Source organism: Pholis gunnellus (genome assembly GCF_910591455.1).
Source record: "Pholis gunnellus genome assembly, chromosome: 6".
Classification (NCBI taxonomy): Eukaryota; Metazoa; Chordata; class Actinopteri; order Perciformes; family Pholidae; genus Pholis; species Pholis gunnellus.
In genome coordinates this window covers 20,274,740-20,300,556 of record NC_136532.1, presented here as the reverse complement: position 1 = coordinate 20,300,556, position 25,817 = coordinate 20,274,740, and the positions used below count along the sequence as shown (strand labels likewise).

At 45.3% G+C, this 25,817-nt stretch overlaps 2 protein-coding genes across 3 annotated transcripts in view; both read right to left on the bottom strand.

Moving 5' to 3' along the window:
• Window positions 1–3,235: 3,235 nt before the first annotated feature.
• ap3m2 (adaptor related protein complex 3 subunit mu 2) lies at window positions 3,236–11,643 on the bottom strand. The gene is made up of 9 exons (XM_079161021.1): window positions 11,543–11,643; window positions 9,629–9,913; window positions 9,359–9,530; window positions 8,259–8,396; window positions 8,046–8,131; window positions 7,599–7,732; window positions 7,234–7,441; window positions 6,926–7,070; window positions 3,236–4,670 (listed from the first exon to the last, which is right to left on the bottom strand). Exons 2-9 carry the CDS (start codon window positions 9,899–9,901, stop codon window positions 4,570–4,572), a joined length of 1,257 nt encoding a protein of 418 aa, XP_079017147.1. The 5' UTR covers window positions 9,902–9,913; window positions 11,543–11,643; the 3' UTR covers window positions 3,236–4,569.
• Window positions 11,644–13,950: 2,307 nt separating this feature from the next.
• Window positions 13,951–25,817, bottom strand: part of kat6a (K(lysine) acetyltransferase 6A) — a 29,220-nt gene continuing 17,353 nt past the window's right edge. Inside the window, exons 9-17 of one of the 2 annotated variants that reach the window (XM_079161259.1) lie at window positions 24,768–24,883; window positions 24,073–24,214; window positions 23,019–23,180; window positions 22,466–22,559; window positions 22,101–22,332; window positions 21,045–21,243; window positions 20,251–20,955; window positions 19,838–20,099; window positions 13,951–19,731 (exon numbers count right to left, since the gene is read on the bottom strand). In XM_079161259.1, the coding sequence (XP_079017385.1) occupies window positions 16,325–19,731; window positions 19,838–20,099; window positions 20,251–20,955; window positions 21,045–21,243; window positions 22,101–22,332; window positions 22,466–22,559; window positions 23,019–23,180; window positions 24,073–24,214; window positions 24,768–24,883 (5,319 nt within the window). In that variant the 3' untranslated portion in view covers window positions 13,951–16,324. The remainder of the gene's footprint in view (window positions 19,732–19,837; window positions 20,100–20,250; window positions 20,956–21,044; window positions 21,244–22,100; window positions 22,333–22,465; window positions 22,560–23,018; window positions 23,181–24,072; window positions 24,215–24,767; window positions 24,884–25,817) is intronic. The other variant, XM_079161260.1, reaches the window with a different exon arrangement.

The following is a 25,817-nucleotide window of genomic DNA, read 5'->3' as shown; positions in this document are numbered from 1 at the left end:
TAAAGCTTAAGCAAATTTGAAAACTCACACAATGGACTATTTAAGGCAATAGTTTACTGATTTATCATTTATCAGATTGACTAAATATTATCTGGATGTACTTTAAATGGTGTAGCAGTTGATAAAACTAGATGCTTTTGCCTTAGAGTTCAGTCTGACGCCACTGATCGCTGTCTGGATACTGTCTGGTTTCCAAACACAGCTGTCAGTGCTGTGCATGCAGTTGGCTCATAGCCATGCAGGCCTACGTGAGCAGTTTGAGAAGATAGTGTTTTAATGGCAGAGCCCACATGGACGGGAGGCTTATGTCTCCCTGAATGAAAGACGGGTGGGGGGAGTGGGGGGGTGATAAGTCGATGCCAGGGACAGTCCTCTTTGTCTCGTGGTCACACGCTCCAGTCAACCGTCAATAAAGTGAATTGTGCTCAGAAAACCCAATGTTTCTTTGCTACTGCCTGGTTTTACAGCCTGCACTGAAGATTTCTCTTTTTTTTGTCAACAGCAATGCAGAGGAGGGCAAAATCCACTATGAAATATGAAGGCTACTTTAATTCACTTTAATATTACTCTATGGGCTGCATTAACATGCATTTAAAATGAATATGGGTTTAAAAATGTAAACCTTGCAGCTCTGGCGGGAAAATCACGACTTGGCTCATATTGCAGTAGAATTAACTGTTGCTAATGTTTGGGGTTGTTTTACTTTCTGATGAAAAGAGCAAAACTGCTACTTTGTAAAAGAATAAATAAAAGAGACTTATTCAAAACAAATAATCTCCCCAAAACGCTGGGATGAAACAAACTGTGTTAACACCAGCTAATGTTAACACTTTTACTTTTACTTAACTGTTTGCAGCTTTGCTAGTAAGCTAATGTTAAGGTGTGACCTGTTTCAACAATTAGCAGCATAGCACTTTTGCCTCACGACCTTAATTTTGTTTGTTTGTAACGTTACATGTAAGTATCACTTATCTTACCAAATGGCGGTCCATGGTGTAATGCTAGCTTATTTGAAGTATTTTGCTGTGAATATGAAACGTTAGCCGTTCCTAGACCTGTTCACTGTGACACTGCTTCAATTAAAAGGTGACCTAAGCCCACAGATAAAGTAACGTTAGCTAATGAAATCTCTGAAACATGTATGTTCCTATTTGTCCCTTCACCACGTGGCTAATTGCACAACTAAACCTCAGCTAAAGTTATCTTCAGGAAATTGACATTGCCTAGCAACAGCACGCGCTCTGCCGGCTCCGCACGTGGTGTAATCGCGTGGCAGTAGTGTAAACGAGCTCCCCTCTGCCTCTGTTGTGACTTTTACTGTATGTCCACGTGGTTACCCACGGGGGAACTTCTAAAACGTCGCGAGGTGAGCCCGGCCAGGCCACAACAATCAAAAGCAATCAGATAAAAGCTAACAGGCTTAGATTTACATTAAGATAATCCTCATTAAAGCACAATACACAACACACATCAGGGCTGTGAGGACACGGGATAATTGCTTTAGGTGACAAAAACAGCACTTCAACCAGGTGTTGAATACACACTTTAATTTACATCCACGTGACAATCCTCGAGCTATTGCAGAGGTGTCTCTCGGTGGTTGTCCTATACGTCAGATGGCGACCAAGAAAAGTCTTCATATTCATATTTTAGTAAAATAATTGATGATTTCATCCATAAATAACACCTTTACTTAACTTACAGCTGTTTGATATTAAAGGCCAATGGCTAAATAATGCAGCTCAGACACTTTTGTTACTTAAAGTTGTGCAAACAAATAAAGAAAAGTGGGTCAATATTCGACTCAATATGTCTGAAAAAAAAAAAAACATTCATAATATTCACAAGGAAGAGAAACAACGTACCACCCGCGATGCGGTCTCTCAGCTTCAGCCTTCAGACCGCTTTGCAAAATGAAAGGAAATTATAAAAATCTAACAAAAAGAACCTGCACGGCACAACAACACAAACGGAGAGCTAGAAATGCGCACATTTCCACTCGTGCACCAACGTGGAGACGACGGGGTAAAAAGTTCTACCATAGTGACATAACTGGTCAATGGAGCCAGAGGTGAGAGAGGGAGGGAGGGGGAGGGTGGGGGAGAGAGAGAGCGAGAGAGAGGTCGTATCGTTTTTTGGGGGGGGGTTCAAGTCATCAGTAAATTATGGAGTGGAGTCCTGCTAGCTGGATCAGAGGGTGGGGTTAGGGTGGGGTTTTTGTGGGGTAATTATTTAAAACTGCTCTTAAGATGTTGTAATGGCATTATTTATTTGGTAGCTCGATAGTTTAAGAGCGGGTTATAAATAAGATTCCTGTGATGTCACGCGTGGGGTCTGAACCAGATGTTGTGACATCATGAAGGGACTGAGGATCAGGACCTCTTTAGGTCTGAAGTCCCGTCTCACTCCTGCACACATGTGGGTTTCCGTGCTCCGCTCAGGAGAAGGGGGAGCAGAGACCCCGGCTGACAGAGCTCCAGTATCTCTGCTGCCTTTTATCTCAATACAAGTAAGGGTCGGTGTTGTGATCCACTGCTCTCCACTGTGTGGGGCTGTGGAAGTGCAATAGATGGAGGTTTAGATGAAGACATAAGTGCCTGTGTACATTACACAATGAAGAACCAGAGACAGAACCCAGACAGCCAACATTGTTATTAATTTGTGACCAGTCTATAGTCAAAAGTTATTCTAAAAAAAACAATATTTCAGCCATCACTAATCTAACAAAAGGTTGTAAATAGTTCCCCGCATTATAGCTGAAATATGTTCCTCTTTATATTCATATGAGAGTTCAGTTAAGAACCTGTTGTAAGTCACTGTGTATAAAGTTTAGAGTCAGAACGAAATAGAAACCATTGTGGCTTCACTTGTCTGGTGATTATGGCTGCACATTAGTTCCCTGGTGGCGTATTAGATCATAACTCTCAGATGGGTCCTCACACCACAAGGTATCTGAGGCTCACAGCCCGCTTTGCATCCATTTGTAGTTCTTTGACCAGGAAACGTTTGTGTGTTTCATCTCACGATGACTCCTCAGACATGTACAGGAAGTAATAACACATGACATTAGTCTGTGCCTAAAAACATAAAAAAATACACATTTAATTGCAATTATGAACTTTCATTAAAAATGTTGCTTCACAATATGTTTAAATATTGAAACTGAAATAAAAAATACTTCACAGCGTCACACATTGAATAATTATCACTCAGTTTTCACACATCAAATCTTTATTGTTTTCACCAGTGTAACACTCCATTGGAGGCTGTTGAACAAACAAACAAAATGCTGTAAACACAAAATGCAAACCGTCAACATTTCTTCTGAGGTACCTGGCCATTACACCATAATATACATATATATTCTGTTTATTTTGAGTTGTTTTAAATATATATTGATGCACAGTGTGATGCACTGAGGAAATCATGTTGGATAATTTGGACCACATTGACGGGATTGAAAATATTAATTCTTGGCCACGTTTCTATATGTTGAGAACAAAACCTGATACTGTTTGGTCATAAAATGGTCAAATGACAAGCTGCTGTAGAGTTGAAGCTTTGAAGAAGAATGTAATGTCAGTATGCAGAAACAAGAAACACTGTAAGACATTATCCTTTGTTTTGATTCATAAATAATAATAAAAACAGGTGAACATGTACCCGAAATTCTCTCAGAAACCGTCATAGTAATAAATAGATAAAACAGCTCAAGTGGCTCTACATCAATCTCACTTGCTTTAAAAAGGAAACGTTAGTACCAGCAGATTGAGGACGGTTCCACATGTCGGTGTGTGGACTCCAGTGCTGCCGACAGAATGATCAAACTACTGAGACGAGGAGGAGAGGAGCACAAGAACAGAGCAAAACAGGAAGCAAACAGAAGACAGGAGAGGAATGAAATACAGTGATATCAGTGTCTGTGGGTAGGTTGCAATGAGAACTCTTTAATAAGGATCAGAGAAAAGTAGCGCAGGACCAACTTCTATTCCATTTAGGAACAAGTTTTGTAAAAAAAAAAAAAAGGTAATTTGTTTCTTTAATATAGCTTCTTTTAATCAATTGTTGAGGTCCTTTGACATGGAAAAACACAGAGTTTCTGCCATTCCATACAGCTCAGGCTATCTCAACATATTAAAAGGTCACGAAAGCAGTCACGAGCGCACATCTTTCCAGACAAACATGCCACAGACGATGCCGTGTGGAGAGGTGGAGGATCCCTACAGCTGGAGCAGCAGATTTTGGCCTGTTGATACTGAAAGAGTTTGAAATGTTTGAACCCGATGAAGGCCGTATTAACACAAACGTCTCATGTAACTGGGTTTTGATTTGGGCTCAAGATTAGAATCATGAGTGGAAATGTAAATGGGAGGAGAGTCGTGTTGGGCCTGAGGTTCACACTCTCTCGACGCTCTCACTGGTCCATTCTTAACCGCTACATGGAGCCTCCTTTTTGTTAAATCCTGAAATGCATATACACAGGGAATGTACCAACTCCCCCTTTCCCCCGTCACGTCGCCCCCCTCAGTCTCATGGTGGTTTGGTCCAGTGGTCACAGAGCAGTAGTCTTTATGTCCGCACCTGAAACTTGCCGGCCTTCGTCATGTATTTGATGCCTTTAAAAGGTTTATACTTCTCACCGTACATGTCCAGTCGATTCACCTTCAGCCCTGTTGGAGGGAAATAAAATATGATTTTTTTTTTTCTCCATTTACATTTCACAACACAAACTTTGTGCACCGTACTTGTGTTATTGGACAAGAGCAAACACCGGCACCAAAACAAATGTGACCTGAATGTTTGAGGACGGTGGGAGGCTCATTTATGGACCTTTTTAGGCTAAAACTACTACAGAACTCAGATCAGTATGACAGCATCAGGCATCGGATTGTCCTATAAAGATATACCTGGTGAAATATTAAAAAGATGATTTAGTTTTATACTATCAACCGTTCTGAAGGCATTTCCAGAATCCTTAACCCTCGTGCATCCCTTTAAAAAAACTTCAGTCCTGATTATAACCACCAAATATACATCATTTTCTAAATGTTAACCCTTTAAATTCGTTAACGTTTGTTTACGTAATGCCGCTGTTGTTATGGAGAAAAGAAAATTATTTTCTGTATACTAAACACAACATTCACTTTGATGCATTTTTATTTTTTGTGCATTCTCAGATTAAAGAAAAAAAAAATCTAACTGGACACCTTAGAGGACATAAAAGTTCCATTCCTAAAAATATAATGTAAAATGCTAGACATTAATCATATTTTTCCACTTTCACCGACTTAACTACCAAATATTCGACACCTTACAGAATATTAACCCTTTAAATGTTTACATACTAACTGTTGTTTTTGAAGACATCAAACACAAAAGTTGAATTATGTTCTGTATAATAAATAAGAGGGGATATTTTCTTTATACACGTCAATTATGATCAACGACATTGATTTTGATGCATTGCATCAAACACTGCAGTGCTCCACAGTACAGCAGCAACAACCCTAGTGGTGAGCAGGGAAATAACGTGTGTGAGAAAACAGCTCAGTCTGGTGGAGAACAGGAAAAACTACAAGTTATAAATCCGGCTCTAGATTGAAAGTCTGATACAACAGAATGCTTCATGTCATGCTGTAATGGCCGTGGGATAAAACATTGTGGTTTCAATGGGAATATCTTGAGTGCTTGTATTTTGGCTATACAGTTTATTATAGACTTATTTTAGGAGCTGAGGTTGAACTTACAATATTTTATTTTAAAGAGACAAAAATGTCCCCAAAGGTTAAAGACTCCGAACCTTCTGGATCAAGAAATATTTTTATCTGCTGCATGATCACAAAAGATGGTACTTGTTTCCCAAATTCTGCCACTTAATGCTAACAGAGGTAGTAGCCGGAAATGACATACGTTTGTGACGAACAAAGTATTTGCATTAGCATTTTTAATCAAGAAATGTTGGGAAATATTGCTTTGATGTATACTAATACATGTTAATACACTAAGTTAACAATAATGAATACAATGAGTACATAAATCTGCCTACAGAGTACTTTCTGATGTCATGTGAGGAGGCGTATTCATGCATTCGGCACCACCTAGTGGGCATCGTGTCACTGTGCTCACAGACAGTCAGGTGGTTGTCAGCTGAGCCGGCCATGTGATGAAAGCTTCTGTTGTGTGTTGGGGGTTGAGGTCAAATATTTATCAATGCAAAATATAGAAACATGACTCTAACTCACTGAAACTGGCCACTGAGTGCGACAGGCTAGCAGGATTGTAAACGTGATATTTCACAGAGAATCTCAATAATGAAAAACTATTCCAGCAAGAAATTAAGGAATCCTTTGAATGATGCAATTATGACCGCGTGAGGATAAGCGCTGTCACGACACCTCGGTTATGACTTTAATACGATGCAATGCCTAAATGTCTACGACACTGAAACAATACCACAGCAAAAACCTAAAACATCAAAGTGATGGAATAATAGAGGACAGAACTAGACGGTATAAAACATGGACGTGGTCTCCGGGACTTCACCCAAAGGTTTCTGAGGAGCCTAAGTGAAGCTTATAAGCGGGTGGTTCCGGCAGTCACCATCTTGGTTTTTCAGAACCAGAAGTGACCATATTTGGATGAGAGGGTGGAGTTGTAAAAGAGCGACTGAACATTTGCAAAGAGCTCCTCACCTCAGTGGAGTAGTTTCTTTCCCTTTCATGAGTCTGGAGCCAAGAGATCTCCATGTTTAAATCTTGAATAAGATGTAAGTAGTAGTAAAACAGCACCCTGGACGGGGCATCAGTAAGAGTGGTACTGAGGGTGGTACTGAGGGTGGTACTGAGGGTGGTACTGCAGCACGGGAGCTGGTAAACTAGTGAGAGTGAGTGGCGAGGATAGTGAGACTAAATGTGTGAGTGTGTACCTGAGATGGCCATCTGTTGGATCTTGAGCTGGATGTTGATGGTGGGGTTCTCGTCAGGTTTGGAGGCCCCGGCCTGCAGGCTCATGGTGCCTTTGAGACTGGGAAGCTTCTGTGGGTTGATCTTGCCGACATCCCATGTCAACATCTAGCCAAAACAACAAAACATTTAGACGCCAATGTGGGATCACTACAGTGCATCAAATCAAATGACGGCATCGTTGAACCTGGAGAGGATCGCTGTAAATTAACATGCACACTTCCTTTCTTCCAGGCATTAAAAAACACACTCAGAGACAGTTTTGAGGTACCTTTGTGACTGGATCAAAGGTGTGTGTTCCCTGGGAGGAGTTGAGGTTGGCGTTCAGGACGCCCCGGGGCAGCTGGCTGCTGACTAGGACCGCCTCCACGGCCTTGCCCATGGTCTGTTTGGGCCCCAGAGTCAGGTCAAAGCGTCCCTGGGAGCTTCCCTCTCGGAAGGTGATGTTGTGCTTGACGTACACCGGGATCGCCACCAGGCTGAAGTAGAAGCAGGCCAACAAACAACATCATAGTGGAATACATTTTATATATACCGTATTTTTAACTCTTGAAAAAAAAACACATGGATAAATTTAATTGTATGCGTCTTTGCCATTAAGAAACTTAAAATGATCCTGGAGGAAAAAGTACTGACTTCTGAGAGCTGACGTGGTAGGAGAGCAACCGGAAGTTTCCATCCGGGGGAATGAAGGAGAGGATCCGCTCAGCTTCCCAGCGCTTGAACCGAACACACGGGTGGAAGCTGACGTCATCCAGCAGCCGAGGATTCTGGGAAAGCGGGGCAGAGGGATGGTTTGGGGATAAAGATCATTACATTGCTTTGGATGGCTTTTGTATTTCCTGCTGTTTGAACAATTCTGACTTCTTGTGCAAAGTCATTTCTTTTCTAAGTAAAAAGGATTATAATAGCTTTATAGAAAGAAATAAAATCTTCTCAGCAACACATGAGGTACTCTCTAGATTTGACCTGCGGTTATGTATCTATTTACAAAATGAAAATGTGAGTATGATGTGGATCCACTGAGTACATAAAAAGAGTTAGTGCATTTTTATAAAATTACACAAGAGGCTTGGAACTCACCATAAATGAGAGAGTGAGGTCGGGCATGCCTGTCAGTTTTACACAGGCGTCAATAACTCCCTGAATTTCTGCTGTAATAGTGGAGCCTGAGGAGGAGGAGCAGGAGGGTTGATATAAGACATTTACAGAGAGCAAACAACTTAGCGCATTAAATTAGACATAACTAAGTTGCAGAGTGTATTATTTGACCGGCAGGATGTTCAGAGCAAATACCTGATTTATCGATGATGGCGTCGATCTCCTCCACCACGTCAAAATAGGCCTCGTTGTTGGTGTATTTGACTCCGGTACGTCGCCACGGCACCACTGACAGCTGGCCTGTGGGGAGCTGTTCACCGACATTGGTGCTGCCTGAAAAACAGACATAAAGTAAAATAATAATAAAAGAAGTGCTTTTACACCAGAACCCATTCACACACGTTGTTGCAATAGTTCTGCCATAACACAGACTGATGGCCGATGCTGAGCTACAGTGTTGTTTTGGTGCATTTTATTCTCACATTATGTGAACGGGATCACAGTCTAGGTACTTTGAATGGATGCTAATAGATTAACCCAGGTGAACAGGGTAAAAAAATAAATAATATAGATACAGTATCACCATCAAGTTTTCTGAATAATGCATGTTTAAATATGCAAATGAGTAATTCTATGGGGTAATTTTCATGAATGTCCTGAACAGATAAACATTGGATAAAGTCAGATTAAAAACTCTTATTTCATTTTGATGACATATTAGAGTCAAAGGTTTCTACAGAGGGAATCAGTATCACTCCATGAATCAGAAAATAAGCCATACTCAGCATGTTTTTAGGGGTAAAATGTTTAATAAATGTTTAATAAATGACACTATGAATGATCCATGAACAACCCTCTCTGTAAGAACCTTCAGGTTGTAGATAGGAATGAAACTGGAACGTTTGGTTTATGTATTTGCTACTGAAGAAGAGATTTATGGCTCGGAGTGAGAACAAACTAATTATGAGAAACGAGCCTTTAAAGATATGTTTTATGAAATTCCATTCATTCTGAAACACCCTACAGGTGAATAGGGTAAAAAAAAGACTAATAGATATCACCACGAGACTTCCCCAGTTGATTACGTACATTAAGAGAATTATATTTCTGTATTTAAGTTATGTTAATAGAACACCTTATGTTCTGAACTCCAGTTATCCGGACTAATTTGTCCGGCACACATTATATCTGACATCACTATCATTGTTTCACGTAATGCTCGGACCGTTTAGAGGACTACTAAATGTTTAAAGTGTTTTTACAGGCCCTGTGGGCAACACAAACATGGATTGTACCTGTGATGGTGTTGACCATCGTGCGGAGGATGGTGGGAGGCTTTATGAGCTCTTTTAGGATGTTGGACTCTGTGGCCAGCGGAAAGCCGTTGTCCAGCATCTCCTCCAGTAGCTCGTAGACCACCACCACATTGTCCTTGATAGCAGCCTCTGTACACACTCCAAAATAGTCCTGAGAAGAAAAAACAACAGGTAGGATATGGGTATTTAAAATCAGATATGAATTATTTAACTGAACTAACCGCTAAAAGTGAGACTGGGAGTCCAAACCTGGAACGTGTCAACGACTCTGTGCAGAAACTCGATGACGAAGAGCGGCGGCACTTCACTCTGGATGACGGCAACAAAGTAGATGCGATGCCTGAGCACGCTGATAAGGTAGTGGTGCGGCGTGGGGATCACCGGCGGGACGTTCTCCGGCTCGGTGGCGCGTTCCTGCGCCTCAAAGAAGTAGTCGCACACGGAGCGGCTGACCACGCTCTTCCAGTGCTTCTCCAGGAAAATGTCTCCGGAGGAGTTGACTAGGAACAGGCTGTGGATCATGTTGGCTGGAGGCTAACGGAAAAAAAGAAGAAGAGAGAAAACCAAAGCAGTTCAAATGAGAGAAAGTTGAGATAACGTTAAATAAACGGTAAGAAAGTGCTTCCAGAATTAAGGGTTAAGCTTCTAGCGAAGAAGGGGGCTAGTGATGTGGAAGTCTTTGTCACAGCAGATATTTTGACTATCATTGTAGGCAGAGCACAGGTGTTACTAATAACATTAACGACAGCTCTGTTTAATGTAAGTGTCCCAGTGAGCCAGCACGCATTCTACCAAGACCCTGAAACAGAAGCAGCTACATCCAATACAGCCATTAACAGTTGTATCAGTTACACTTGTGCTTTTCCTGCTTTACGATGACAGAATGGCTTCTGTGAAAAAGACCTGTTGTCTGTATTTGTCTATGGACCAAGACGACTGGCTAACAACATAATCCATCTTTGAGACATTGGCCTCAGGTGCTGGTGATTCTTCACAGGAGTAGAAATGATTGAAAAATGAATGTAGTTTATTGGAGAAAGCAAAGGGGCATTCTGACTACTGCTGTTGTCTCCACTTTACTCATCGATATGAAAACATGAAAGAAATTAATTTAGAGATCCTCAAGTTTAAAAAAACAGGTAATTAAATCAGAATTGTAGCTCTCTGTCTCCTCTGCAACATAAGGCACTCAGTGTGCTCCAGCCATAAACGCACAACTTTAAATTCATTTTGTATCTATCTATCTATCTATCTATCTATCTATCTATCTATCATTACTGTATCAACCTTTAACATTCCACTATCGGTCGACCTGTAATTTGTATGCTTATATTTAGCAATTTCAGGGAGACATAAATGTGTGAAAATTTCATAATGAGTCTCCGAACAATAATGTTTGACAATCTTTGAACAGGACCTAAACTTTAAGACATACAATATAACCCAACTCAAGTCTGTGTGTTGGGTCCAGAATTAAATGAATATCAACAATAAGTCCACGCCCACCAATGAAACGACAGCCCTTCCTCCCGTCACATGACACATATGTTGGTGGAGAACAGTCATACTATGCGCTTAAGTTAGCTTACTTCAGTAGCACATACTTCAATGGGTCCGTGTGCATAATGTAGGTAACTGTTATACTATGTAAATAATGTAAAGTGTAATGGGTCAATTTAAAAGTGATGTAAAATAATGTTTTGCATACTGCTCTCTCCATTCAGGAGGCAACTACGTTTCAAGATTTAACTTTGAAGTAACACAGGACTATTTAGTTAACGTTAAGTCTTCTTTACGTCAACTTAAGGTTTGCTGGGAAATATGACACCGGAGCATTCATTAAATATGCGTCAACGCTATCAAGTTCGAAACTCAGCGCCACGAGAACCTGAATATATTTCAGCTACATACATTTACTACAACCATAAGACATTTAAACGAGGAACTAGCTAGCTAACGTACCTCTATTGAATAGCAATGTAAGGCCTCCGTCTCCACACAAGATGCTACATCAGTACCTCCTCCTGCCTCTCAGTCTCATGACAGAGGAAAAGCCCCGTCACCCGGTAAAGGGGAGGAAAATACTTTTAAATAACGATGCTTATTTAACTGAAAACGTACCTCTTACCACTCGGGGCAATCAGTAAAATACAAATGACTTACCGAAGACAGTTATCAACGTTTTCGTCTCGCCTTTCGCCCTTTTTTTCCCAATGAAAGATTAAGCAGCCGTCGTCGCTTCCCGTTAGGTGGAAAAAGCTCTCGATGCGAGTGAGGATACAATACAGCGAGCCAATCAGAGTCAAGGGGAGACTACAACATCCCGCCCACTTAAAGAAGTGATAGGTCAATAATACGGAAGCTGGTGGCTCGTGACTTGGCTGTGATTGGACCGCGGAGGGAGAGCTACAGTAAACACCAGTAAAGCTGCTCGCTGATTGGCCGTAAGATGTAGCTGGTCTGACATTTTGTTTCCAGTATCAGATTTCATCTTGAGGCGTTTAGTCTCCATTCAAACATTAGATATGGTTTAAATACAACTTCACTGACAATAACACTGTCAAAATGAGTTCCCAGTAACCTGTGGCATAACATTAATTAGACATCTTATATTTGTTGTGTACATAGCAAATCTAATTCTACATTTCCCCCCTAAACAAGGTTAAAATTAAATAGCAAAGGCAAACAAGAACATTGCACAGAATACTTTGGGATGCTGATGCTGGAGTCATATTTATTTAAGACTGATAACAAAAGCCATATTGAGCATTTTTCTTGTTGGTGACTTGTAATTGTTGTGTAAAGATAACAGCATGTTATTTGAACATATAAAGACACGGCATGTAGATGAAACATGGAGCTTGTGTTCTATTCAATTTCTATAATTCTTCTCTTTTGAAAAAGTATAACAATATTTCAAACATACTGTACAAAACAGTGGTTCCTTAATGGTGTCTTCTGCACAGTATATTGAATATACGTAAAGATTGTAAATAGTATGTTGTTTGCTGATCCCTGATGGGATTCAAAAGAAAGCCAAAGAGCATCAAGTAGTTAGATTTTATTCACAAACAGAACACATGGAGGGATGAAAACTATAGGTGCACACAATGAATAAAATGTCCTTTCTCACAGTCCGCAGTTCCACCTTCTTTCCAAGTGCAGCTCACACCCTTAAGACAAAGTTTAAATACACATGCAAACAATGAGGTGGTGAGAAATCCTACCCTCAGTGTCAATAAGTCAAACCATTGCAGTAAATGTTAGTGAAACTAAAGAGCACAGACATGTAAATACTAAGCTATCAGAGATCAGCCTTATCCATCTGATACGATCATAAAGAAGCTCTTGATGAAGCGAGTACTTTGAGTTGCAGTCGTGATCGAATCATTAAATACAGTTTGGGGATCTCAATTATTCTGCATAAGTAATTATTGTCCAAAGTGGAAATATGTTACAGTAAGTCATTGACCGACTTGTTAGTTTCTCACAATGTGTTTTATTGAAAATACTTGTAGAAGAAAACATTGTTACACTGTGCAACCAAACAACACCTTCAGTAAATCAGTAGTGTGCCAACGTCAGCGACTTGATAATTGAGCTTTTACATTACAGATCTGAACAGTGTGACTCCTGTGTTCAGAGATATGACTTTGAAAGTGAGACCATGCTGTTCACAACCCAGCAAAATTCAACAGTCTGTGTATTTATATTTTGTGGAAGACGTATGGATGCTGGAAGAGAACACTCATTTCCACAGCAATACTCTTTAAACGAGCCATGCTCACACTCTTTGGGGACATCTAGTGGACACAAGTGGTCAAAGCTAATTCATAAATGTCCAAAAGTCCATTATAAATGTTCGCCAACAATGGAGTAAAATGTATCAATTAATTACTGACGGTACGGAGCTTTGTAAAACCGAATTTCTTTAAATAAAATGGAACTTAAAAGGCCCTGAACAGCTGTATGATTTTAATCAAGATGTGACTACAGCATTCTCTACAAATTAAGACTTAAAATTGGTTTAAATTTCCACTTTGAACAAGAATGTTGAAATAGCATTTAAAGAGCGAAAACTACTTTATGCTAAAGTTGGAACAGTAACTATTTGTGTTTTAGACCTTCCTCTTCTCACTGCTTTGAAATCTGTAGGAAAAAACGTGACGTCACACACGTCTGTGCACCAATAAGAGGTCAGCACTGTGTGTGTGTGTGAGAACTAATGACAGGTGTGTTTGCTTATGTTGCCAGCACCGTCAGTCAAATGTGATCAAACCACACACACACAGCTCTGATGAAACACACAAGCAGAGTATAAATGTTATGAATACTCGGGGGCATTTAAATAGATGTAATAAAGCCTTTGTTTGTTTTGCAGGACTAGTGCCCGACACCACTAACCTGTTTGACATATGCAAGGTTGTCACAATTGTCGTCTACCTAATGTGCAAAACAAATATGAATAAAGTATAAAAATATAATGAAAGCATCTTTGTTCCTTTGGAGTAAATGTGGAAGTTGTGGGCTGAGGTGATGGATGAAACTTTAAAAAGCTCAGGGAAAACATGAATGGCTCAACATAATTTATTTTCATTTTATGTTAAAATGTACAGAGTTCTTTGAAAGTACTTGCTAAGAAAGAAAGAAAAAAAAACAAAAAAAAAACAGAATAAATGGAAATACATACAGGGACAGAGTCGAGAGTTGAGGCCGCTGAGCGCAATGCATCCATCACTGTGTGCCCAGCTGTCCCTCCTCTCTGTATTTTGCGCTCTCTCTTAGCATACAACGCAACATGTACAATTACAAAGGATACAAAAAGGGAAGCGATATAAACAGACAGAAATATACTGAGCTCCTTTTTACATGCCTCTTAAATGTAAGGAAGTCATCCTATACACACACAAGTAAAAAAAGAAAAGAATGCCGAGTGACCTTTAGATATTTGTAGTCCTTTTTGTTTAAAATAGCATTAATAGAACTACACAAAGATAGAAAAACTCTAGAGATGATATGGAATGGAGAGGTTAAAGGCATCTTAAAGTCACTAAAAGTGAGTGGTAATTTTTTGTAAATTTTGAATTTCTTAGTAATTATTATCCGAAGAGGCGAGCTAAAAAATATGTATTGTTTTTTTTTTTTTTTTTCCTGAAACAGAAGTGAAAAAAATGACAGTACCAATATCAATGTCAGAGTTTCCTTTTTATATTATAGAAAAAACATTTTCTCTACAATAAGTTTTCTAAAGTCAAAAAGAGTCAGCTCGTGTCATAAAAGAAAGCTGCCCAGTCTGATAAAATTCAGAAACAAACAAACAAAAACAACATAAGTACAGAACAGAACAAATACACACGAGTAAAGTATGCAATGTCGGGTCTGTAAGAAAATGAAAACTCCTCCTTTGACTTTGAATACTGGTACATGGAGCAACCGCTTCACAGAACCTCCAACACGTTCTCCCCCCTCGACCCTGCTTTCATGTGAGTGTGCCTCTACGCGAGGGCCAAACCATGCACTAGATCAGGCGTTCAGGCACACCTTTTACAAAGGATGGCCGTCTACTGCCGCATCTCTAGCCAATGGAAGTGCAGAATTTTGCAGAAAAGTAAAAAAAAAAAAAAGAGGAAGAAACACAGTTTTAAACAGAAATACACCATTCAGAAGCAGACTCCTGGACCTCTTTCAGTCACTAACACGTAAGTAAGAGACGTCAGCTGGAGCTAACCGACTTTCCTTTGAGCAGTCAGATGGAAATGGCACCGTTTGTTCTGCACTCCCTAAACTGCTTAAAAAAAAAGAAAAAAGAAAGGCTGACATAGTACACCGTCTGTCAGTGGAGTGTGGACAAGAACAGCTTAATGTTGTACTTTCCTGAGCTAGCCACCGTTTGGCGATAGCTAGCCAGCGTCTGTGTGTGTGTTTGTAGGTGCGGGTGTGTGTGTGTGTGTGTGTGTGCTTGATATTGGGAAGTACCAGAATATTTACATCTTTTAACGTTTTCAGAGTGGCGGCAAACTGGAAAATAATGCTACTTTGTTTTTCGTTGACGGACATGTAATAAGACAGCAACGCGCTCGTCTCTTCTGTGTCTTTGCGGTTTAGTTTTTTTTTTTTTTTGGTACAAGGTCCCTCCGGGAAGACAGAGACTCTGGAACCAGCTCGAGGCCCCGGCGCTCCCACCGCTGTTCTGGAACGAGGTGGAAAGCCACAGAGATGTTCGGGTATTTCTGAGAGAGCAAAAGAGGGCGCATCACCGTTTCAGAATGCCACACATATAAAGACCAAAGCATATAAGAGGTCGGACTGCACACGAGTATTTCAAAAACAATCGACAAAAACAACAACAAAAATAAGATTCAACTTTATGTTTAACAAAACAATAGTCCGCCTGCAATGTTTCATTGTCTCTTTTTTCCAAGGTAAGGCTCCCTATATCACTTAAAAGATTGTGTGCATTGTTGAATATATTCAGTTAGCCGCTGTTTTTCACCGGCGGTCTGACGAAGCGAGGCACTCCTGTATTGTCCTTCTCTGTGTGTCGTTCTCGTCATTCTTTGTCCCCTCCTCTCTGAATGCGCATCGTGGGGGGGGGCGAGGAGCCCCGCTGTGTAAAATCACATGACAGAGGACTGTGCAGGCCTGGCCTGAAGCAGCACGGCAGAGGTCCATGTACACACACACCCCCCCTCCCCAACCCGGAACCCCACTTGTTCCCATACACAACCAAGCTGGGAGGGGAAACGAGCCCAAATTTAAAAAAAAAAAAGGGACAAAATGACAACACAGAAAACCAGGAAACCCAAAGACCCTCTCTGTCTCCAACCACCGACTCTCCCTGGTGCCTGCCGCAGCACTGGAGAGGGTGAACAGGAGTAATGGACATTTAGAGTACAGCGAGTATCAGCTCTGGCCTCATGTCTCCTTTCTCAGTTCCTTGGCTGCTCATCTGCTCATGTACGGTGACTGTTTAGGGACACCAGCATAGCTGTGATGGGTGGGGCCAGTGTACATCATGTTGCCGTGGTGGTTGGGCTGCATAGGCTGCTGCGGGTAACCCTGCCCTCCCATCATGCCCATCTGCATCTGCATGGGGTACTGAGCTGGCTGATTCATGTAAGGGGGATTGCCGTGATAACCACTGTTCATCATGGGTTGGGGCATTCTGTAACCGGCCGACATGGCGTTGAGGGGCGTCATGTTCATGGAGTTGTACTGCGCTGGCGTGGGCATGAGGTTCGGCATCATGCCGCGCTGCACGGCCAAGGTGCGCGACGTGCCCTGCATGGCCACGGCCCCCGAGCTGCGGCCGTAGAGCTGCTGCTGGTGCGGGGCCGGGGCCAGCTGCTGGGTGGCTTTGGACCGGATGGAAATATGGCCTTTGACTGTGGCCATCTGGCCCTGTAGCCGCTGCGTGTGCGGCGGGGGTCCCAGACCGATGTTGGCGGTGGGCATGTTGCATTGTAGCTGCAGGGAGCCCAGGTTCATGGAGCCGGAGCTAAGGTTGGGAGGCGGGGTCATAGTGGGCTGGCCCTGAGGAGTGTGGGGGGAAGGGGCCAGCCCCGGGTTGGAGAGAGACACACTGGTGGCGTAGGAGGTGACGGAGGCGGAATGAGAGTAGGGCATGGCGTGGGGGTCCATGATGGTGTTGGTGAGCTGTTGGAGTTTGGCCAGGCTGAAGGTTGCCGAGGGCTGAGGGTAGCCCCCCGTGCCAAAGTCCTGACCCATGCGCTCGTACAGGGTGCGGCCCCCTCCTCCACTCTCTGGGATCTCCATTATCATGGGTGTGGAGGCGAAGCCGTTGCCCATGCTACACTGCGACAGGGCCTGCTGCTGCTGCTGCTGCTGTTGTTGTTGTTGCTGCTGCTGCTGCTGCTGTGGTGGTGCTGACGGTGGAGGCTGAGAATTGGAGGCTTGTTGCTGAGGAACCTTTTTTTGGGACTGCTGCTGCTGCTGCTGCTGCTGCTGCTGTTGTTGCTGGTTGGTGCTGGGGGGCCTCTCGATCACACCACAGCTCTGAGGAGACTTAATGCCACAGCCGGGGGTGTTAGACCGTGGTGGGGGTGGGGGTGGCTGGGGTACAGCACTGCCTACATTACTGGCACCTGGTCCGCTGTTGGGCCCTGGCCCCGTTTGCTGGATGAGGCCACAGTTGCCCATCCCTAGTTGGGACCCTCCTGTTCCTGTGGAGGACGTGAGGCTGGGGGCTGGCACGAAAGAGCAGCTGTTAGACTGCGAGGACGGGGTGGCCGAGCTTGAAGAAGAGGAGGCCGACGATGAGGACGCCGTGGTAGCTCCCGCAACTACAGCAGCTGACATTCCCCCTCCATTCCCATTACCGCCTCCGCCCATGGTGGAGTCGTAGCTGCTGGGGTTGTCGTAGTTCTCCGTCGTGCTCTCGATGCTGCCGAGGTCACTGAAGCCGCTGTCCACCACCTGCTGCGAGTGGTCCGACACAGACGGTACGTCCATCATCGGCGACGTCTCCATGTTCTGCTGGGAGGGGGCAGACAGAGAACTGGGATGTTCCGGCGTGATCTGGGTGTACCCACCTCCAGCTCCTCCACCACTTCCCCCTGCTCCAGTGGGGCCGGGCGTGCCCCCCCTCTGCCCTGCCGGTGTCGTGTCCATGATGCCAGAGGGCAACCCCGGACTGTTGACCGAGCGCACAGATTGATTGGGAAGGGGCGGCACCGGGGGATTGGGAAGGGGGCTGCTGTGTTGGGAGGCCCCACACTCCTCCACCAAGGCCAGAGCCTCGTCCTCGGCCTCCCCCGTGTGGCTGTAACTCTGCAGGGTCCGGCAGGCAGCTAGGGTCTCCTCACAGTCCTGGTAGGCCCCGTGGTGTGGCTGGGGTTCGGTCTCTTCGTCCTGGGCTTCCCCCTGAGTCAGGGACTGGACGGCCTGCATGGTCTCCAGGTCCAGCTCGTTGGAGTGGTGATGGGGGTGGTGCGGGTGATGGTGGCCCAGCTCCTCCTTGAAGTCGGAGTGCTGGTGCGGGTGGGAGTGTGGATGTGGGTGCTGGGGTTCCATCAACAGCGTGACGTCCTTGTCGTCCGGGTGCAGAGACTGGAGCTCCATGGGCTCAGAGGGAACAGACATGGCCGTCACGGTTTCCACCGCCGCTGCTGCTGCGGCGGACTCCTCCTGCTCTCTGCGCCGCCTCTCCTCCTGCTGCGGGTCGGCCGAGGAGGGCCGACACTTGGCCTCCTGCACCTCCTCCTCAGCCTCCTCCTCCTCCTCCTCTTCTTCCTCCTCCTGCTTGCTGACGTAGTCTCGGGCCACGCTGTTCTCCATGTCTAAAAAAGCCTCTCCACCTTGGGGTTCTTCTTTGACCGGAGGAGAGCTTGCAAGGGAGGCCGGCTCCTCCTCCTCCTCGTCTTCCTCGTCATCTTCATCTTCAGAGTCCGGACTTTTTCTCTTCTTGCTGCTGCTGCTGCTGCTGTTGTTGTTGTTGTTGCTGCCGTTGCTCTTGTCCTCCAAGTGTCCATCGCCTTCATCGTCTGCATCATGGTCTTCACTGCGCCTGCTTCCTGAACCGGGTGTAACTGCTGCTCGCCTGTTGACACTCCCGCCACCGCTGCCCATGCTGCCACATTCCTCTTCCTCCCTCTCCTCATCGTCATCGTCCTCTTCCCTGTCCCCCATATCTGTGTCCTGAGGCCGGGACAGTGGGGCCCGGGGCCCTGAGGTGGAAGACGAGGACGAAGGGGACAGCAGGGCCCGGGACGGTGGACGGCTGGGTTTGTCTTCCTCCCAGGCCCTTTCAGCCTCCTCCTCCTCCTCCTCTTCTTCCTCTGGCTCAGAGGTGGGAGGAGGTTTGGGGGCCGGCTGTGGTGGCGGGAGGAGGGCGCGGTTCTTGGGCGGTCTCCCTCTTGGCCTCTTGGCCACCTTCTGCTCCACAGGTTTAGGGAGATAGTCATCCTCTTCATCAGAGTCTTTCTGTTTGGTGTCTCTGTCTGTGTTGGTTCTGCAGACTCGCTTGCTGTTGCGCTCATCAGTCTGCAGCAGCTGAGGATCCTTGTCCAGCTGCTGCTCCAACTGCCTTTGTCTTTCCTGCTCTTGCCTCTCTGCCTCCTCCTGGGCCCGCTGCAGGTACCAGCTCCTGGGCTTGCGGCCAGGCTTCATCTTGATTTTGGGGGGTGGCGGATCCCCGCTTTGGGCCTGGCTATCTGCGGCTGTGCCACCACCAGGCGGATTTCCAGGTCCTCGTTTCTTCCAGTGCAGTGGTTTGCGGCTCTTTCCCTTGGGCCAGCCTTTCTTCTTCTTGACTGGGACCTCAGGGTTGGCCGCTAGGGTCTCTGATGGAGCTGCTGGCAGAGCAGCCGCAGGCTTCAGCATAGGTGTTAGCTCTGAGAGGGGGGAGGAAGATAAGTGTTAGATAAAGCTGCACACAGTATGTAAAAAAAACATCACTGAATCCTGCCAAGTTTGGCTTCAAAACTCGGGTCTGCTCACCGTCTTCCTCCGAATCGGTGAGGTTGGAGTGCCGGCTCCTTTTAGGTGCTGGGTCAGACAACCTCATGACAGAGCGGGGTGGTGGGTAGCGGTGCAGCGGGTGGCCCAGTGGCGTCTCCTCCTCCAGCCTGGGCATGGGCCTCTCCGAGTCCGAGTCTACAAAAGGCTCATCCAACACCTCTGTGGTTTCAGAGATGGTCTCTGTCACCACGCTGCTGTGAGGGTGGCTGCGCTGACGAAAGCGACGCTTCCTCAGCGGCTTCTGGGTAGAAACAGGACAGGTTATTAGGTGTTCCTGACCCACACATCAAGAAGACTACAGTAAAAGACATGAATCCACTTCTCAATACAACTAAAATGCTAATTTATTTAAATTAGCATTCACGGTTAACAAGACACCGTTCGTTGCTTACCTTGCATTTGAGCCCCAAGGCAGGCTTGGTGAGGATGGGTGGGGAGCATGTCCTCCTCTCATCATCATCATCTTCATCATCGTCATCCTCCTCCTCTTCACTGCTTTCACTGAAGCAGCTCTTCCTGACAGGAAGAGACTCATTCAACCTGGAAACCAAAGGAAGCTGTGGCAGCCCCACCCCAGGCCCTTCCATGGATCTGGGCTTGGGGCCTCTCTTTTTCCTTGGGGGCCGCCCTCTTCTCGTGGGAGTTATGGAGGGGTGTCTGGTCATGTCCAGTGAGTGAAAGGCTTGGGATTCCGCTTGTCTGTCCAGGGAGAAAAGGGAGGGGGGCCCGGTGGCAGAGCCTGTGGTCTTTCCTCCCTCCGTTCTCTCCTCGTCTTCGTCGTCCTCGTCCTCCACTGGGCGGATCTTAGGTGGCCGTCCCACCCGCGCGCTGTCCTTCACCTTGCCCCAAGGCCAGTTTTTGGGTGGGCGCCCCCGTGGTCGGCGTTCTCCATTTGTTGGGGGAGGGGGGCGTGGTGGCTCTGGGACAGAGGGCGGACAGCGAATGGGAGGGGAAGCTGGAGAGCTTTGGCTAATGGGAAACCCCAGGAAGCACTTTCTTTCCTCTTCCTCCTCTTCATCCTCGTCCTCCTCCTCAGCCCTCTTCTTCCCTTGGCGCATGTGCCAGGAGATTGGTGGGACCTTGTGACTTGGTTTGATCTATTAAAAGATGAAGTAAAATAATGAATCAATAATGTACAACAACTTTGACATCGATCTGTTGCTCTACATAAATTCAACGTATTTACCTCCTTGCGGTTGTGCTCCTCTGGTTCATCATCCTCCTCGTCATCGTCGTCATCTCCTTCGCCATCAGAGACCACAGTGTTGGTTACGATGACGGGGGTCCAGCGAAGACACTCGGGGTCGACATCCAGTTGCCGTGGCCGGGCCTTGAGACGAGTCATGTGGTTGGACACCAGCTTCTCCCGCCGCACCAGGACCAGCCTGACAAAAAACAAGAGCGTTAGAATTCTGCATGTATGTTTTTTACATCCAATAGGAGAATCTGGCTGTGTATGTCTGTGTGCATTCACACCGATGTGTTTGTTAGCTTGCGACGCCCATGAAGTGTTGTGTACATATGTGTGTGGTTACGTGTGTGCACATGTACATTTACGAGGTGTGCAAATGTTTCCTTACACTGTTAGGCTGATCAATGTTAGTGTTTTAAACCAAAGCTTAATAATGTTGCCATTTGGTGACATTTTGCCAACTTTTTTCTGGTGCTGCCACTGACTTCTGTCTTTATCATTGTAACCTAATACTGACAACACATGAATCACTGGAGTAAACTTTGCTGATTACACTTAATCAACCAGAACAGAAAGCGTTACCAGGGTTTCTAATTGAATAAAGTTTCAATGAATTAGGCTGCAGCAGGGTACCTAACCTATGTTGATAGTCAGTGGAAGTTCATATTGATATGGTGACTGTGTGAGCAGTGATCTTACTAAAGTCTACTTTAAAGGATTGCTTTGTTTACATGCAAGGTGTAACCTGGCTACAAGCCCTATACTGTTTCTTTTGAGTTAGGATCAGATCCTCCTTCGTTTTTCTCACTGCACCACAGTAAGTTATAGAATATGCTAATGCAGAAGAAATAATAAAATAAAACAAAAATAACAAGGCCAGCTGAGTGAGAATGATGTTTGCCGACACCCTCTACTAACACTGTGCAATCTGCAGGAACTTTAAACTCTGCGTGACTACGGCGTGAACCACTGGAGGGCATCACTGACCCATTCAACACGGTACTACACAATGTGGAGCGTTTCACAATGTATCCCAGTCCCGCCTCTGACCTGTCTCCTCGCTGATCCAGCATGTTGAGACTGTGCAGGGTGGTGGTGATGTCCTGCGGGCAGATCCCGGTCAGCTTGCTTAGTTGTCGTATGGTGATCTGCCGATCGCGGACGTCGTGGAGACACTCCAGCACCACACTGCGCCAGTAGGCCATGTAGGATAGTCGGCCGAGGTCGGACAGAGGCTTCTCTGGAGATCCCGGCTGGCCCTCGCGCTTGGACAATAAGTAGCCTGTAGGGAGGGAGGAACCGAGGACATCTTGAGCCAAAAAAAGACATCTTCTATTTTGTCCATCAACAGAAACATTTCCCAGTTATTGGTGTTGTCACTTTGCGTGTGTTTTGTGTAAAGCTGGAGCCCTTACTGAAGTCGATGAGGAAGCGTCCGTAGCCCCTGCGCTGGTACTGTGGAAGAATCATGATGCATGACACGTTGTATTTCTGTTGACAGTGCTTCTCCTGGAAAAGAGGGAAAGAAGCAGACACATTAGACCATAAGAACAAAAAACACACACACACACATATATATATATATATAAAATGGAAACTACATCACAGAGCAGGCCTGTGTGGGTGTGCAGCAGGGTGTTGATGGTGCTGCGTCCGCTCACTAACTGCTGTGTTTTGGCAGCGAGGAGGCATGTTAATGGGAGCACCTGCAAAACGCTACAGAGGGGCAATGGCGCTCACAGCACCCACTGTGTATCTGGGACACATTTGAGCTAGGAATGCACCTGTGTGGGATGATGCCATTGCATTTCAATTTCGTGTGAATAGATTTTGCTCCCCGTTTTGGTGTTGCAGGGGTGGTTATAATTTATAGAGGTTTGTATTCCTTGAAAATGACTTCGCTGAGAGGCTGTGGGCCAGAGGGACTGAAATCCAGCACAAGGACGTGTTTAGGGAGCAATCCCGTACCTTGGAGAAGTAGCCAACAAGGTGGCAACCTTTGCTGTCGTTCTGGGTCAGGACGTAGAAAAGGAAGGGCTCCACATCATAGTAGAGGGTCTTGTGGTCCAGGAACAGCTTGGCCAGCAGACACAGGTTCTGACAGTAGATTGTGCTCACATTCCCATCAACCTGTTGCGGGATTAGAGAAGAAATACATCAGCACAACGCAATAACAGTTTTCCTAAATGACTACCATTCATTCCCCCGACACACTGCTGTCCAGCAGTGCATCTTTAAGCTGCTGTTAGAGAGCTGTGGAACAAAGGGGAGGTGAAAACGGAGGAGACGTTATAGAGTCGGGCAATGATCTCAGCCGTGTGTCCCTTGAGACCCTGACTGATAGAGAGGGTGGAGGCGAGAAACAAGGAGCTGTAAAGAGAAAGAGAAGGAGGGAGGTTCAGCTTGGCAGCTCGCCAGTTATATCGGCTCTCCTCCGAGCGGGGATGGACTGCAGAGCGGGGAAACGGGAGCTGCAGCGGCCATGGCCTGCAGACAACAATCCACTGAATTCATCTTCTGCTGCGCTACGAGACCCAGAAAAGGAGCTTAACAGTACACGGGTGATTAGGAATTCTTTCTGATAATAACAGTCAATTCCCTGATGACATAAACATAAGAATATTCCTCTATGGTAGGTAGGGATGTCAATGTATCACCATTAGGAATTTGGATGGATCAACATGCTGTATATTCATGACGTTGGTGGGCAAAGTATTGGCACGCATATGGTTAACCTCTGATTTTATACTCCCACAGCCTGAATAAAAATGAGTGGGTCTCGGTAAAAGTCTATAGAAAGCGTTGAATACATTTTTGAGAAGGGATCCGTTGGTCTGTTCAGTGACGATACAGGACTATTGTGTAGAGCACGGGGTGACTACCAGGGTTATAGCTAGTATACTTTGACGGCGCTGTGCTGTGGTATGGTCTCTCTGCTACAGTGTCATCCACAATCACTCGCACTCTTCCGGTCTTTCTGTTCTTTAACTGCCACCATCACTCAGCCTGAACAGTTCCTCACCTCATAAACAGAGACGTCCTCCTTCCTGTAGATCTCGTTAGCAGGCGGGTGGAACCAGTTGCACTTCTTCATGTGCTGGTAGAGGATGCTGCGACTCTTCATGTAGCGCAGGCAGAACTCACACAAGTAGAGCTTGGGTAGTCTGGAAAGGGGGAAATAGGAAGGGGAGGACAGAGGAAGAAGGAAACGTGAGGAATGGTAAAACTGTCATAATCGTCAGATTTTCCTCTTTCCGACGGTCCTTAAACACAATGTGTGTGTGTGTGTGTGTGTGTGAACGGTTCTGTCAGAAAACGCAACCGAAACTTAGCTTAAGAAACTTGTGATGGTACGTTTTGATTTCTTTGTTTGCCAGATTAATCAATGATGAAAACAGCTCTTGTTTTGAAATAAGCAAAAAAACAACAACTGCAATGCCTGAGACACACGTGGAACCAATGGGATTTGAACAACAGATTTGTGGGGGCATATTTTTTATTTTTAACGGTTATATGCATGAAGAAAATGAATACACCCGTGGCAAATCAGAATCAAATTGCCTCCCTGGCTCTGGCTGGTTACCTGCCAAAGTAGGTGGTACTGTAAACAACCTTATAATTGAGCTCCATTACGCCGCTGGTAATTGCTATGCCTACACACAGGACTGTGAGCTAAGTACATTACGCTGGTGTGCTTCATTAGGGTAATTAGCTTACCTGCTGTACTCCTGGGGGTAGGGAGACGAATACCACGTCTGGATTTCAAACTTGCCAAACTCGATGACTGACGGACAGCGCATCTGAGGATCCGGTGGACCCGTCACCCCGACTTTCTGTGTTGGAGAGCGACAAAAAGAGAGAGGAAGAAAGGGAGGGAGAGACACGGAAGGTCAAGTTTACTGCTGGAGTGATCAAAGGGTGAGTAGACGGATTACACACCTACTGGATTAGGATCTTACACTGAGGCGTGAGAGGGAGGCAGGATACGGTCATCGGTAACACGCTTTTAACATAAATCGGTTAAGTCGGTGACCGAAAGCCACTTCTCATTACTTTGGGATTCTCAGAGATATCGGGCTACCTGCTAGCATGACAATGGAGCTTTAAGTGGAGCCGCTGACACAGTTTGGACATCTCTGCCCGTCGTTTACGATGGTAATGGATTTTCCTCCACGGCTCCTCAACCTAGATAATCTGCCCTTTCCACACAAGCATGAGGCCTTACCACTGCATCAAACACTTAAACACTGCTGTGAATACTCCAGCGGGATAGTGTTTTAATATCACTCCCCCGACACTGGCCGAACACCGGCTCTCTGGTCATTCTGCTGCTGTGCCGCATGCAAAGGGGGCGTTAATGGAGCTAATTCACATTTCCTCTCTGTAACTACACTGGCACTGGGCTAACCAGGCCATTAGAGCCGCCCCCTGCTCAACATTCACTCCACTAAACATCAGAGGTTCTTTTGACACCAACACCGTCTTTATGTGCCTGACTGAGACATGGCGGAGGCCTCACGCACTCAGCCACGCTGGGCCTCCATGGTGTGGCTCCACTGAGCAGCCCTGTCCGTTCAAACACGGGCATATCATAAGCAACTTTCCAGAGACAACATTATACTTTAATAACCTTGTAGTGAAGCTGTTGTCTCTCAGTTACCTCTTATTATTGGAATCTATTGGCCATTTAAAAACCAAACCTTTGATCCCCACTGAATCAGACGCTCATGCTGCTCTCCTCCATGCGCCCTGCATCTGTGGTAATTG

Excerpts from the sequence above, each read along its gene's own strand:
- ap3m2 (XM_079161021.1), bottom strand. The coding sequence starts at position 9,901 with ATGATCCACAGCCTGTTCCTAGTCAACTCCTCCGGAGACATTTTCCTG. Across the intron at positions 7,733-8,045 it reads ACCTCACTCTCTCATTTATG|AATCCTCGGCTGCTGGATGA; the intron begins GTGAGTTCCAAG and ends CCGCTTTCCCAG. Across the intron at positions 7,071-7,233 it reads CCTTTGATCCAGTCACAAAG|ATGTTGACATGGGATGTCGG; the intron begins GTACCTCAAAAC and ends TGTTTTGGCTAG.